Source organism: Daucus carota, chromosome 9 (genome assembly GCF_001625215.2).
Source record: "Daucus carota subsp. sativus chromosome 9, DH1 v3.0, whole genome shotgun sequence".
NCBI classification, from domain to species: domain Eukaryota; kingdom Viridiplantae; phylum Streptophyta; class Magnoliopsida; order Apiales; family Apiaceae; genus Daucus; species Daucus carota.
In genome coordinates this window covers 45,485,936-45,501,734 of record NC_030389.2, presented here as the reverse complement: position 1 = coordinate 45,501,734, position 15,799 = coordinate 45,485,936, and the positions used below count along the sequence as shown (strand labels likewise).

Genomic DNA, 15,799 nt, shown 5'->3' with positions numbered 1-15,799 from the left:
ATTAGATTTTCCGGATTAACTTTTGATTTATTGATTAATAGCTCGAATAAGCGTTTTCCTGCTTAGAACCGCATATATTAATTTAATTATCATAACTGAGTACAAGTGGGCTATAAATAATTCCAGATCTGACAGATATAAAATAAAAGACGTGAAGAAGCCTGGGTCACTCCGTCAAATTTCACAATAGTCAAAGCAAATAAATAGAAAAATAAAACACAAAATTAGCCGAAAAAGAAAAATAAAAGGAAAAAAAAAACTAAAGGCTCATTGGTTGGTACACCTAATCTGGAACACAAAGCGATATAAACAAACAAACAGACCCCAAACCCCAGAAACACAAACAACATTTGACGAACAGCAGCTTGAGCAGCTTCTCAAGATTCAGAGCGTGAAACCCAAGACAGAACATGGCGAGCTCGTTAGAAGATGTCCAAACAACCGACTTGATGTCTGAACTCCTCCGTCGCATGAAGTGTGCTTCTAAGCCCGACAAGCGCCTCATTCTTATCGGTACTTGTTCTCTTTTCACTTCAACTTGCTACATTTCTTTCTATGTTTTAGCGTTCTTGTTGTTTTATGTTCAATTTTGTGATTCGCGGACTAATTACTAATTAATTGAACTCGTGTTGGGAGATCTCTTAGTTTTGTTGTGCCCTATCGATTCTCGAGTAATGTGTATTGCCTTGTGGATTATGATTTTCTCACTGTCACTCTAGACATTTTCCTATTACTTTATAGTTGATTTTAGGTAAATCTTTGTAAAGTAACTTACTTTATGCAAATCGTAGGTTTTGTTGTTTGTTTACTTTTTTTGGAGGGGGGGGGGGGGGGGGGGGGTTTAATTTTTAATTATACAATTTTCCGAGGAGATTAGATGTAGGAAGGAATGAGCATTTATCGCCACATGGGTAGCTCTAGTCTCAATTTGTATAAACAGAATGCAGGAAGAAACAAGATTTACTAGATGTATACAAATGAGTGAATCTCTAATTCTGTTTTCACAGTGTTTGGTTCATTCGGAGTCGGAACCTAGAAGACCGCAACTTTTCAATCCCAGATCCGTTTTTTCTTCCGGTTGTTAAATAAGAGGCCCGAATATTGTTATAATGCATAATCTCTGTATGTAGGTGCCACCATTTTATATGAAATATGCCTCAAGTTTCAACTCCTGTCTCTAACTTATAAACATAATGAATTTATCGGATGTAAAAGGATGATTATGGAATATGAGCGGTCTTTTTAATCTTATTCAGTTTTTGGCATGTTGATTATGCTAGCAAAAAGTCTTGTCATAATCTACATATTTCTCTATGTCCTTTATGCAAAGATATTTGTTCTAAAAGCCTATTATTTAAGGAATGCATAGTAATGGGAAACTAGATATGAATGACAGGTCCGCCTGGGTCAGGCAAGGGTACCCAATCACCTATCATCAAGGATGAATACTGCTTATGCCACTTGGCTACTGGTGATATGCTGAGAGCAGCTGTTGCAGCTAAAACTCCACTTGGCATTAAGGCTAAGGAAGCCATGAACAAGGTTTGCTTATTATGCATTGTTCTCTGTATGTAGTAATAGTTCTTGTTTTCTATTGTCAAAGTTATTACAACTTCTACAGTTTCCTCCTGCTTACTCATCATGTATCGAAATGCATAAGCATAAATCTGTTTTTTTTGTTTTTTTTAAGGGAGAGCTTGTTTCTGACGACTTGGTGGTTGGTATAATCGATGAAGCTATGAAGAAGCCTTCATGTCAGAAGGGTTTCATTCTTGATGGCTTTCCTCGCACAGTTGTCCAAGCAGAAAAGGTAAATTTTGCTCCCTCCCACCTACACATAAACACACATAAACCTTTGTGGAGGCATTATATGTTTGATCATATAAATAATTTGTTAACCCTATCTTCTTGCAGCTTGATGAAATGCTCGATAAGCGGGGAGCAAAAATTGATAAGGTGCTCAATTTTGCAATTGATGATGCTATACTGGAGGAGAGAATCACTGGTCGTTGGATACACGCTTCAAGTGGTCGGAGTTACCACACTAAATTTGCACCTCCAAAAGCCCCTGGTGTTGACGATGTAAGTTGTTAGAACTTAGATGTATTCCTTCCCAGTTCTTTCACCTAAAAAAATGGATGGTATTCTGGCAGGACTTAAATGATAAATTTGTTTTTATATATCTTGTTAAGTATAACACAGCCTAATGGTGGAGTATATTCTGATTTTTGATGTATGCAATATCTTGTCACATATAATGCCTCCCTGTGAAACTTTGAATATGATGACATACTCCATTATCTCTCTCTCTCTCTCTCTCTCTCTCTCTATATATATATATATATATATATATATATATATATATATATATATATAAGTCTTACTTTGCATGTCCTTAATTGGACTTCTTACTCAAATCCATTTTTGCAAACTCCTACTCAGTCGTGGTATGGAATAATGACCAGTTACTGCTTGACGGTATGAAAACTAGTTCTTATTTGGTTTTTCTCCTTGTGTTAAAGGTTACTGGAGAGCCACTGATGCAACGCAAAGATGATACCGCAGAAGTTCTTAAGTCAAGGCTGGAAGCATTCCACAGGCAAACTGAACCGGTATGATTTCATCATCAAATAATAACTTTAACCACCCCCAGTATCATAGCCTCTCTGGATGTGTTATGCATTTTAAATTTAATTGGTTAAAGATATAAGTACTGAAAGGAGAAAATTTGAAGTACATACTAATGTCGATATAAGTCATGTGGCCATTGACTTGTTAGGTTTGGTTCAACGATCATCTCTCTATGTATCCTTGAGGATATCACTCAATAGTACATGAACCTAGCCCCTAGGAGGTTTACTAAACAGTAATGCTGTTTTTGAAGAAATATTGTTTTAATAGCGAAAGTAATATAGCATAGTCAACTCAAGACGGATTATTTACGATGGAGGCACTTCTATTCTTCCATTTTTTCACTCGAGGTTATACATTATGACTCAAGTTTTTTTAGGAGACAAGCATTTTACATGCAAGTCTCTATGCGTACATCACTGAAGACAAATTATTAGTTACCAAAAATCAAATTCTAAGTTTTGCATTTCGTAAGAAATATAATTGTGGTGCATACAGTGACTTGTGATGGCATGAGCTGTTGAAAATTATAAGCAGTTGTATTTTGTAGTTGATAGAATGAGGTCTTGCAGTTAGCCAATCAGCATCAGATAATGAGTGATTGTAATGTAATATTGCTCCTATGAGAGTTGATGTCTATCTTACCAAGGCTTGTTCTTCATCCTTCAGTTTTCCAACCACCTAACATTATAATTTGGGTATACTTTTACCTACTTTTACAGAAGGGATGAAGTTTAATAGTAAAAGGGCGATTAAGTTTTACAATTTTTCTCCAAAACAATACATCTTTTTCCTCCTATTTTTCCAGTTCTTTGTATGATTACATTTTCTTAATGCATTGTTACTTATGTGTGTAGGTCATAGACTACTATGTAAAGAAGGGTGTTGTCGCACATCTTCCTGCAGAAAAGCCCCCAAAAGAGGTCACATCCGAGGTTCAGAAAGTTCTGTCTTCATGATTAGGATCATTGCTCTTCCTATACTTTAAAAGCAATACTGAAATATTTTCCTGATGTAATCCAGTACATTACTGGGTCGGCTTTGCCCCTTCTGCAATAGCGTTTTTCATTTATTATCAGGCTGTTCGAGCTCCGTCTCCTTTTGAGTTAAGTGAAGATAATGTTGTAACTTTCCTAAAATAAAACCCCCAAATACCATGAAGTATTTTTTGCTTGTAGGTGTTCTCCGCCGCTAATCATTATGAGACCTCTTGGTTTGCTTTATAAATGCTGACCTGTTTTGTTAGAAATTGTGATTGATTTCAATGATCTTTGAACGTTTTAGTTCTGGGTAAAGCATTTCAATTCGATGAAGAGAAACATAACAATCCTGCACGGACACCATACTAGCATAATTATGAAAAATGCAAGAATAAGTAAAAAAAATTTAGACAGGTTAAGTTGTTTTCGTAGAGATGTTTATGAAAAATGTCAAAATAAGTTGAATTTTTTGATATGAATAGCATTTTTCGGTTCTTCCCATTTTTATAATTCAAAAATTAATATATAATTTTAGAAAAGCATATAGTAAATGAGTCCGGATGTTTGATAATTATTTTCTACACTAATCTATCCGCGGATTTTTAATGTTGAAAGATCCTGTATCTATTTTTTATATGAATAGAGGAAACATGTCGTCTATCAATATCTTAAAAACATAAGAATTTTTTGTCGGAAAAACTTGTTGGTAAAAAACGAGTCTTCCCGTAGATTAATTAGTAGCACATAAATACGTTTTGAAAGATTATATATACTAGCTTTTAACCCGTGCGAAGCACGGGCAGATATATAATTCGTAACTATTATGAATATAATACAAGAGAGGTGTATATGATATAAGAGAGTATTTTATAAAGCTAAAAGGGAGAGAATGTGATAATATCTATGAATTTCTTACTCATTCTCAATACATACAAGTGCCTTTATATAGGTCTTGGGGTACAAATGAAAGGTCAAAAATTTCCTGTATTAAAGGGAGAAAACTAAAAGCCAAAGGTCATGGGAGAAAACTAAAAGCCAAAAGTCATCCATTTCATAACAGTAATTTATTATTTATAATTTAAATTTTAACATCGTTTTATTAATATTTTAGTATTAATGGATTGAGTTTTAATTAAATTATATTATTCAACTGGCTATATTTTCATATCAGGATTTTAGTACATTTAATCTGAATTTAGTACACGTAGATTTAAAAATAAAAAAAATCAGAAAATTCAAATCTTTTCCAAACATAACCGATCGTGTAATACCTTTGAAAGATTCGGTAATCTAATCAATCGAATTTCAACGTAATTTTGTAATCTTGGTTTTTTTTACAACAATAACTTTTAAGATTAGAGTTAGAAAGAGTTATGTTATGGTTCGTGTTTATCTTGAAGTAGAACACATTAAAGTTAAAAAGAGTTATATGAAGGTTGTTGTTAAAAAAAGATATTCAAAATTATATATTTGTAATTTTATTTATAACATCATTATAATTTTTTAATGAAATATTATATGATAATGTATTGTTATAAGTATTTTTAGTATTTAAAACTGTTTAACAATGTAATATTAATAGACTCCACATTTGTAGACTTGTAGTCCCAAAAGGAAAGTACCAAACCAAAAACGGTGTTTCTATGGTGTGCCCATGGGCACACAATAAGCACAAAATTTGATGACTTTTCCTTGTTTTGATTGGCTTATACCCCTTTAATAATGATCCCCCCCCCCGGCGCATTCACACCAACCACACCAATCAAAATACATCAAATTTATGAGTTTCCGTGTTTAGCATGTGCCCATGGGCACACGCTAGACAAACAAACCTTGGATTACAAATTATACTCATTTTGGATTATGCCTTTAACCCGTGCGAAGCACGGGTTCGTAATTTATTATTTATAATTTAAACTTTAACATCATTTTATTAGTATTTTAGTATTAATGGATTAAATTTTAATTAAATTATATTATTCAACTGACTATATTTTCTCCCGATTACTTGAAAAATGGACAAACCCTCATATGTGTGTGTGTTAGGATTTTAGTACATTTAATCCGAATTTAGTACACGTAGATTTGAAAATAAAAAAATCAGAAAATTCAAATCTTTTCCAAACATAGCCGATCGTATAATAACTTTGAAAAGATTCAGTAATCTAATCAATCGAATTACAACGTAAATTTGTAATCATGGTTTTTTTGACAACAATAACTTTTAAGATTAGAGTTAGAAAATGTTATGTAATTGTTCGTGTTTATATTAAAATAGAACACGTCAAAGTTAAAAATAGTTATACGAAGGTTCTTGTTAAAAGAAAGATATTTAAAATTGTATATTTATAACATCATTATAATTTTTTATTTAAAATTGTATATTTATAATTTTATTTATAACATCATTATAAATTTTTTAATGAAATATTATATGATAATGGATTGTTATAAGTGTTTTTATTATTTGAAACTGTTTAACAATATAATACTAATATACTCCATATCTGTAGACTTGTAGTACTAAAAAGAGAGTACCACCAAAACATTTGTAGACTTGTAGTACCAAAAGGAGAGTACCAAACCAAAAAATATAACTAAAACTTTGAACTACAAATTATACTCATGTTGGCTTATTATAGTATAGTACTAGCCTTTAAACCCGTGCGAAGCACGGGTGGATATAGAATTTGTAATTTAATAATTATAATTTAAATTTCAACATCATCTTATTAGTATTTTAGTATTGATGAATTCAATTTTAACCAGATTATATTTATCAACTGATTATATTTTTTGGACGACTATAAATTATACCAATGTCGGTTTATTATAATATAGTATATAAATTATATTTAAAAGAATTAGTAGAGATTTTATCTTGTACTACATCTCAAGTGTTTGTAATTTAAACGATATAAAACTCTTTAATATTGTAAGAGTAGGAGAAGTTTACACGTGATAGACTTGTAGTTGCAAATGAGATGACCAAACCAAAATTTTGTACGACTACAAATTATACCTATGTTGGCTTATTATAGTATAGTATAGATATATATATAGGCTCATGATCAAATAGAAACCACTTTTAAAATAAAAACTAGAAACCAATACAAGTTAGTGATATCCTTAGTACAATTTAGTGATGTTCTCTTTACGATTTAGTGATATGTGTTGCACGAATTAGTGAAAACTTGCGGAAACTGCCCAGAATTTCTGAATCTGTTCTAGTTGCCGATTCAGGTGGTGGTTGCGGTGGTGGAGATAATGGAGGTGAAGGTGGAGATGGAGGTGGTGGACATGGAAGGAGCCTTTAGCTTTGTCCGGCAGATTTTTGGCAAAGATCTGGAATTTAAATCGGCATTAAGCTAGATATACGGTACTGTAGGTGAGGAAGACGGAGGTGGAGGTAAGGACGAAGGTGGAGGTGGAGGTGGAGGTGGAGGTGGGGGTGGGGGTGGAGGTGGAGGTGGAGGTGGAGGCCGGAGGGGGGTTGGATTTGGTGGTGATATAAATAATGGAGGCCGACATGGAGGTGGTGGCTATGGAGGGTCGGGCGGCATGGAGGTGGAGAGAGTAGCAGAGACTTGGCGGGGGTGGTAGGGTGAAGCTGCCGGAAGTGGGGTGGAGGGTTGGTGGGTTGGAGAAGAAGAAGGAGAAAGTGGGGTTGTTTGAGAATTTAGTGATATTCTCTTAGAAATTTAGTGATAGTTTCTGGTTTTTAGAATAAGGAGGTTTCTATTGGAGTAAAACTCTCTATATATATATATATAATTAATTTATCGTAAATTGGATCAATTGTATATTTGATAATAATAAATTAAAAATCTAAATGAATAAAATTGGAGAAAAATAAATATTATATTTTATAATAATAATAATTTAAAGTAACTAAAAATACTCCCTCCGTCCCACCAGGTTCTTTACAGTTACCTCTTTTGGACGTCCCATCCATTTCTTTACATTACAAAACTTTCCCAAAATAGTTAATGGGTCCCACCACTTTATCACTTTTCCTTCCTTTTCACACTACTTTTACTCCACTATCTCTCTTTTATATATTAAAAATCGATGGGTCCCACCACTTCACCCACTTTTCTTCCTCTTTTTCACTACTTTATACATATTTCTTAACCTCCGTGCCCAAACCCAATGTAAACAATTGGGCGGGACGGAGGGAGTACCTAGGAGGGGGGAGTCTGAAATTTTTTAAGAGCCGACAGACTGTGGTTTGAAAAAGCCATTGAATATTCTCGGATAATTTCCATTTTGCGTAATCGTCAGCAGTGGCGGCCCCGGTTGAGTTATTCAGTCAACTTGTGTAAAGGTAATCATGCAACTCAAATCATCATCATTATCGCTTACTTACACTACTACTACTATCTTAAACATCACTTGATTCGATCTTTATTTTCATTCAATCTACGTTGACTTATTTATGTTAAGTAGTTAGATTCATTCTTATTCGAGTTTTGGAGATTGATTCTGTTAAGTTGTGTGCCGTTACTTTTGGTATTGATTAGTTGATTTTAGGAGGATTGAAGATGAAGTTAGCTCCCAGAGAAATCGAGAAATTAATGCTGCACAATGCGGGATTTCTCGCTCAGAAGCGCCTCGCACGCGGCCTAAGGCTTAATTACACGGAAGCTGTTGCACTCATAGCGACTCAGGTTCCGATAAGCTTGTCATTTCTGTTTAAGTAATTATGTACGAGATGAGTGGAAGTCTTCTGTTTTATCGATTTAGTTGTTGTCAGATTTTGGAGTTTGTACACGATGGAGACAAGAGTGTTGCCCAACTAATGGATATCGGAAGACAGCTTTTAGGAAGGTATGGTTTCAACTAGTTTTAAATTTCGAGTAGAGTTGAAGATTTTTGTGTAGGGTAAAATATGAGTCGTGTTTGAGTAAGTAAATAAGTCCCATTTTCTAAGAGAAGAAAGGCTTTAGTTGTCCGTGGGAATGTATGAAGTTTACATATGGATACAAATGTATTTTAATCAACTTGATGTAAATTATTCATGGCATATATATTGCTGCCAGTGATCTGTGATTGCAATTCATGAAACTTCCATATAAGCAGGAAACGAGGATATATTGTGCTGTCAAAATTAGTTATTACCCAATACACTCATTAATCTTATAGATGCATTATCTGTTAACAGGAGACAAGTTCTTTCAGCTGTTCCTCACCTGTTGGATTCCGTGCAGGTATAAAACTTATCTCCAACTGGTTATTCTATTGAACTTTCTAGTAAGTAATAGATGTACTGAGAATTCTCTATACCGCATCCACTCTATAGTGGTATGCGTAACACTTGTAGAATTCTCTGGTCATCTGCGTTTAAATGTAAGGTTTGTTTTTCCAAGGACGGATTGAATGCTCTTAGTGTACATGTAGCAATTCATTAAGAACCGTTTTTACTAACCCTTATCTGAAATCATCACTGCAGTTTTTTAATTTTAGAAATTCTTCCTCTGCATATGTTTTATCTTTACATATTATCGTGTTTTTATGCTATTCAAAACAGTTGATCTAAATAGCAATGCTCATTGTACTTTTAGGTTGAGGGAACCTTTCCTGATGGTACAAAGTTAATCACGGTACATTATCCGATATCCAGTGAAAACGGAAATCTGGAGCTTGCTTTGCAAGGTTCTTTCCTTCCAGGTGGGACCATTTGTTGCTATTATTTATCTGACAAGTATGTGACTGTGATTTACTATATACTCATTGCTTTTTACATATAATTGATAATTTATACGTTCACATGTGTTCAGAGGATTTCATTTTAGATGTTTGGTTTAAATGATACGTTCCATACATGTACTAAGACTAAATCCCTCCATTTTTACAGATTTTATAATGCATTTTTTATATAAAGCCAGCGAAATACTCTAATGTTCATCTTCATATTGTTATTTAATGATCTTGGGTATCAACCCCTTCCAAAAAAGCTCTTCACTGTACTATGATTTCCTGATGCTTGCATAACGTGAGTCATATTTTTTGCTAAGTACATTAGAACTGTAATATATATAGATCATGTACCTTAAAGTGTACTGGAACATATTGCACATGAATTTGGTTCCTCCTTACTATATGAAGGGCTCTAATGCGAGGGTGTTAGTTCTGCAGTTCCTTCACTTGAAAAGTTTCCCAGTGTGGAAGGCGATCTAATTCCCGGTGAAATCAGGTTTGGAGCAGGATGTATTACGCTTAATCCCGGAAGGAAAACAATAAAGTTAAGAGTCAAAAACACTGGAGATAGACCAGTTCAGGTTGGTATTACACACACATGTTTACATACTTCTATAACATAACATCTTTTTAATACAGGCTCTGTAATCATAAAGATGGAAGTTCTTACTGTCTGATCATAGTAGTTGTTTGCATTTGTGCTTGGATATATCCCCTATTATTTCAGGAGGTTCATTCATCATGCAATTCACTTGTATAACTGTTGAAAACTATGGCAATTATTTGTTGAAAATATTTATTGTAAGCTGTAAATATTCTTTTGTCACTAAAATACTGAAATTGTGTTTAAATCAGACATGTTTCGTTCATTCTAGAATAGGCTGTTTCATTTTGTATGCTATGTTATGTGAACTGAATTCATACATAACAAAGACTTGCATGTATTCCTGTTTTTGCCGCAAATATCTACTAAGACAGCATTTTATCCTCTTCTGTTTGAAAGAAATGTAATATTCTGACAGTGTTGACAATTTTTCTGTCTTGCAGGTTGGTAGCCACTATCACTTTATCGACGTAAACCCTTACTTAGTTTTTGATCGAAGAAAGTCTTATGGGATGCGCTTAAATATACCAGCAGGAACAGCTACCAGATTTGAGGTCAGGCATGCAGAATTCCTAGTTTGCAGATGATCCCCTTTTAATATCTGTTAATTGGTATAATTTTCTTGATATTCTTTTCTACCTCTAAGACTAAGAGCTTTTGTGAGTCTCTGCTGATATACTTGCTAGTTATTACCATCTAACCTACCTCTTCTAAGACAAATTTCTCTGTTAGTTCCTCCTAAAGCAATACAAAGAAACTTTACCCCCACAACAGATAAATTTTATTGTGTTATTTGACAATAGTAACAGAGTCGCCATGCTTACCGTGTAGCTAAACAAAACTTGACTTGAGTGTAACTTCTGGCATGTTGTACACAGAACCAAAACTAAAAATAGTGTTGCATCAATTTTTTTTTTTCTTTTTTGTTTTGAGCTTGCTCTTTTATGTCAAATATAATGTGTATCCTTCAATATGCACATAACTAATATGCATTATTTGTAGCCCTCACGGTCTGCTGTTCAAAATATAGTGGCAGTTCAATATATGTTATCTTGTCCAGATGTTGATCATGTACTTGGGTTGAAACTGAATTTAAGGTTCAGTTGCATCCGTATGTACAATGATCAGTTTACACCGATCTTCTTCATGTTTTACTGGATATTAATTCTGGCTAAGTGGACACTTATTTCACTGCTGTTAGCTAGTCACCTGATTGGACATGTAAAATTTGACAAATAAATCTTTCTATCAGCCAGGCGATGCAAAAACTGTTACTTTAGTACAAATAAGTGGTAAGCAAATTATTCGAGGAGGAAATGGTATTGCTGATGGTCATTTCCATGATGCAAATATTGAAGCAACAATGGAAAGGGCACTTGAGAGGGGGTTTGGTCACTTGGAAGAAATGACTGATAGGTTTACAAAACATTTCTAGTACCTTATTTTTCTTTCTCTCACAACTGTTGTACATTCTAAAAAGTCAAATTGCTCAATTGTTTCATGTTTCGAAAATAGGCAGCATGAGAAATATAAAACAAAACCCCTGATTTAACACTGTTTTGCAGAGCATCTGCTACGGTAGAAGACTGTGAGACTGTACTCTCCCGTGAGGCCTATGCTAACATCTACGGTCCAACAACCGGTGACAAAATTCGACTTGGCGACACTGACTTATTTGCAGAAATTGAAAGAGATTATGCTGCTTATGGTGATGAATGTGTATTTGGAGGTGGTAAAGTTTTAAGGCAAGGAATGGGGCAGGCTTGTGGGTGTAATCAGGTTGATAGTCTGGATACAGTCATCACAAATGCTGTTATCATAGATTTTACAGGAATTTTCAAGGCAGATATTGGCATTAAAGAAGGTATTATTGTTTCTCTTGGGAAAGCAGGCAACCCAGATGTCATGGATGGTGTTATGAACAACATGACAGTTGGGGTGAGTTCTGTCTCGTAATGTTAACATAAAACATAATTTTAATTCATGCCATTGGGTCATTAATATTATTATATATGGTCTCTTATTTAAGGTGAATACAGAGGTTATTGCTGGAGAAGGAATGATAGTTACAGCAGGAGCTGTAGATTGTCATGTGCATTTTATTTGCCCACAATTGGCACATGAAGCAATCGCAAGTGGTGAGATTAAAATAATTAGGAATGATAATTCTGAAAAGAGCACATAGCTTCACAGACATTAACAATCTTGTAATAATTTGCTGCCTTCGATAAGTATTCCCCCCTCCCCCGATCTCTATGCTTCTCGTTGTTTTCTTCTATTCCCACCACATTCCGTTCCATTCTATCTACACGAACACAGCTTGAATGTTAAGTTGTTTAAAAGAGTAAATCAGTTAATCTCATATATTATGAACATTTTAACAGGCTTAATGGTTTTAGGAAAGCACTAGGACCAGACTTAACTCTTGCGTTTAAAACATCAAGCCCGTTAAATTGTATATATCACATAAGATTAACTTTTTAAGAATAAACAATTTTATTCAGCACTTGAAAAATACTGGTGGGGTTGGGGGTATTAAAGAATCAAAACAGCAATCTTTTTCAATATCTGTTGTGATTTTTCTTCATAATCCTGTGAAGTGCAGGTATCACAACAATGGTGGGAGGTGGAACTGGACCTTCCCATGGGACTCGTGCTACCACTTGTACACCGGCACCATGGCATATGAAATTAATGCTGCAATCCACTGATGAACTGCCACTAAATTTTGGTTTTACTGGAAAAGTATGATCATTATTTATAAGTTTTTATATTATTGTAGTTGCTTCTTTTTCTGGTTTGTCAAGTGGGCATGATATATATTTGTATATTTATATGAAATAGAGTTCCTTGATAATTTAAGTTTACCACATATGTATGCCTTGTAAATTACTTTACCTTTTTTTAGGGTAATACCTCTAAACCAGAAGGGTTACATGAAATTATTAGTGCTGGTGCAATGGGACTGAAGCTCCATGAAGACTGGGGAACTACGACTGCTGCAATAGACAATTGTTTGACTGTTGCAGATCAGTATGACATTCAGGTTTTTAATTTTGTGACATTTTCTACACCTTCCCCATAACTTCGCATTCTACTTCAGTCTAGCTAATTTTGGAATTTGTTAGGTTAATATACATACTGACACCTTAAATGAATCTGGATTTGTGGAACACACAATTGATGCTTTTAAGGGTAGGACTATTCATACTTACCACAGGTATACTATCCACATACTGAAACCCCGTAACTTTACCCCTACACTGCCATTTTTACTGCATCCTACATATTTCAATAGAAGTTAATATACTTATCATTACTTTTGTGCAGCGAAGGTGCTGGGGGTGGCCATGCTCCGGATATTATCAGAGTTTGTGGTGTCAAAAATGTTCTTCCCTCATCAACAAACCCAACACGTCCTTTTACTTCAAATACTATCGATGAACACTTAGACATGCTGGTAGATTGATATCACAATATCTTGCCAAATTTCTTTACCTAAATATTCAGTATTCATATACTAATCTGTTGCATACAGATGGTCTGCCATCACCTTGACAAGGATATCCCGGAGGATGTTGCTTTTGCTGAATCTCGGATTCGGGCTGAAACGATAGCTGCTGAAGACATTTTGCATGATATGGGTGCTATTAGCATCATATCATCTGATTCACAGGCTATGGGTCGGATTGGAGAGGTTTCTTAATTGACTATATATTAATTGCTTAACTATATTTATCCACTTCTAACACATGTGTAGGGAATACATATTAGATTTGCAAAATGCATTATAGTATGTAACTTAATATTTGACACATCTATATCGTAGAATTGCTACTTGTTTATAATCATGTCAACAATCTGTAGTTCTAGGCTATGTTACCCGGACTCTTCATTTTGTCTCGAGTACCCGTGTCGGACACTCGACACTCGGACATGGGTATGGACACTCCGACACTTATTTTAAGCCAAAAACATGTAAAATTTTCAAATTATTGCCGAGTCCGACACTCCGACACGTATCCATGTTGGACACTTTTAGCCGAGTCCGGGTAACTTAGGTTCTAGGTTCAAGTTCGCCATGGTTAGAATTATATAAAGAAATTTATTTTCTAATTACTATCCCTTGAAATTGACAGTGACATCTTCTATAGTTTTATGTATAATGCATGAAGGCAATAAGTTCTTATGTAGCATGAAATTTGGAACTTGTTGTCCTAAGAAAATACCTTCCTTTACCAGGTGATTACCAGAACGTGGCAAACTGCTCACAAAATGAAATTGACAAGAGGACCAATTGAAGGTGATGGACCAGACAATGATAATCTTCGGATTAAACGTTATATAGCAAAATACACTATAAATCCTGCAATAGCGAATGGATTTTCTCATTGTGTTGGGTCAGTTGAGGTAAGCTACCTTTCTCGGAATTTTAATATATTATATTAATTGAATAACAGGCATAGTATAAAACAATAATTCGATAAGATAAGCCTTTACAGGCTCACCCCCGTATAGATTGCATATTATCCCTCATTTAACTTTTTTTACTGCAACGTGCAATCTGAACTACCACGTACTAATTTGAAGTAAGTGCTTATGCAGGTGAATAAGTTGGCCGACCTTGTTATCTGGAAACCTTCCTTTTTTGGGGCCAAACCAGAACTGGTGATTAAAGGTGGTGAAATTGCATGGGCGAACATGGGGGATCCAAATGCTAGCATCCCCACTCCTCAACCGGTATATGAATCTTGATACCTAATTAGGTGTCTAATTCTAAAGTCTAAACTCAAGTATCTTGATGTGCATACATGAGTATTAGAATTTAAACAGTACTTTTTGCGCATAATTGGATCTTATGCTATAGACCTCCGCCAAACCAGAGCTCTGATACCATGTTGAGCACCAGTCCATCTAAAACCTCCCAATTGGATCTTATGCTATATTTCAACATATACACACACTCTTGGTCATGGAATTAAAGTACACGGCATCATTCTAAACTCAAATTAATGTTTGCTGAATCACCATTTGGCAGGTTATCATGAGGCCCATGTTCGGAGCTTTTGGCAAAGCTGGAAGCAGCAATTCCATGGCATTTGTTAGCAAGGTTTTGTCCTTTCCCATTATCTTATCTATTTAAATACATCATTCCCATTTTTGGCATTTAAATATTTCATACCATAACTGTATTTGATCCAATCCCTGCCAACCTCGTAAGCAGGCAGCAGTTGATTGTGGTATAAAAGACACATATGGGCTCAACAAGAGAGTAGAAGCAGTCAGCAATGTCAGGAAACTCACAAAACTTGACATGAAGCTGAATGATGCACTTCCAGACATCAAGGTCGATCCTGAAACATATTTAGTGACAGCAGACGGTGTTGCCCTTACCTGCAATGCAGCTACTGAACTTCCCCTTTCTAAAAATTATTTCCTGTTTTAGAAACCATCAGTAGTAACTTCCATACAAACTCATTTATGCAACATGAATGCACAAGATTTTTGGCACGTATATGAAGACAGCTTAATTAAGCTGTAAACCTTGGCTGTCTATCAAGTGCCACGAAGCTCTCCTCTATTCTTGGCAATAAGAGGTCGAAGTATAAGTCTCCAAGAAGGCATGTGTGAGATACAATTTAATTTTCTGTAATTGACAATAAGAGGCCGGAGTTTAAGCCTCCGAGAAAGTAATTATATGCATCCTCTTTTTGTGTTCAGATGCATATGAATTAGGTATTCCTTGGGACCAAAATTTTATACTTTGTATTAAAAGGATATTGTGAAATCGAATGGCTTCATTTATACTAAAATGGACTTGTCAGAATAACTCAGCTCTCACTATTATAGTTATTATTCACATGTATTGTTCCATTTGACAAAG

At 34.8% G+C, this 15,799-nt stretch overlaps 2 protein-coding genes across 5 annotated transcripts; both read left to right on the top strand.

Moving 5' to 3' along the window:
- Positions 1-284: 284 nt before the first annotated feature.
- LOC108200417 (adenylate kinase 4) lies at positions 285-3,804 on the top strand. Its single transcript, XM_017368555.2, has 6 exons — positions 285-513; positions 1,397-1,542; positions 1,691-1,810; positions 1,915-2,082; positions 2,523-2,612; positions 3,489-3,804. The coding sequence occupies exons 1-6, from the start codon at positions 411-413 to the stop codon at positions 3,588-3,590; spliced, it is 729 nt and encodes a 242-aa protein (XP_017224044.1). The 5' UTR covers positions 285-410; the 3' UTR covers positions 3,591-3,804.
- Positions 3,805-7,801: 3,997 nt separating this feature from the next.
- Positions 7,802-15,745, top strand: LOC108202937 (urease). Of its 4 annotated transcripts, none has more exons than XM_064084070.1 (19): positions 7,802-7,938; positions 8,145-8,281; positions 8,368-8,441; positions 8,776-8,821; positions 9,176-9,281; positions 9,750-9,892; positions 10,359-10,469; positions 11,168-11,331; positions 11,481-11,853; positions 11,945-12,053; positions 12,521-12,660; positions 12,824-12,961; positions 13,044-13,135; positions 13,246-13,375; positions 13,454-13,612; positions 14,158-14,325; positions 14,521-14,655; positions 14,954-15,025; positions 15,140-15,745. In XM_064084070.1, exons 2-19 carry the CDS (start codon positions 8,156-8,158, stop codon positions 15,359-15,361), a joined length of 2,508 nt encoding a protein of 835 aa, XP_063940140.1. In that variant the 5' UTR covers positions 7,802-7,938; positions 8,145-8,155; the 3' UTR covers positions 15,362-15,745. The 4 variants fall into 4 exon arrangements, with proteins under 4 accessions (XP_063940140.1, XP_017227056.1, XP_017227058.1 ...); XM_017371567.2 differs by having other exon boundaries at positions 7,805-7,938; positions 9,176-9,315; positions 9,742-9,892; positions 15,140-15,508; XM_017371569.2 differs by having other exon boundaries at positions 7,809-7,938; positions 8,135-8,281.
- The last annotated feature ends 54 nt before the right edge of the window (positions 15,746-15,799 follow it).

Coding starts and splice junctions, on each gene's coding strand:
- LOC108200417 (XM_017368555.2), top strand. CDS start 411: ATGGCGAGCTCGTTAGAAGATGTCCAAACAACCGACTTGATGTCTGAA. Junction 1,811..1,914: donor CAGTTGTCCAAGCAGAAAAG/GTAAATTTTGCT, acceptor ATCTTCTTGCAG/CTTGATGAAATGCTCGATAA. Junction 2,613..3,488: donor TCCACAGGCAAACTGAACCG/GTATGATTTCAT, acceptor TTATGTGTGTAG/GTCATAGACTACTATGTAAA.
- LOC108202937 (XM_017371567.2), top strand. CDS start 8,156: ATGAAGTTAGCTCCCAGAGAAATCGAGAAATTAATGCTGCACAATGCG. Junction 9,893..10,358: donor CTGGAGATAGACCAGTTCAG/GTTGGTATTACA, acceptor TCTGTCTTGCAG/GTTGGTAGCCACTATCACTT. Junction 11,332..11,480: donor TTGGAAGAAATGACTGATAG/GTTTACAAAACA, acceptor ACTGTTTTGCAG/AGCATCTGCTACGGTAGAAG.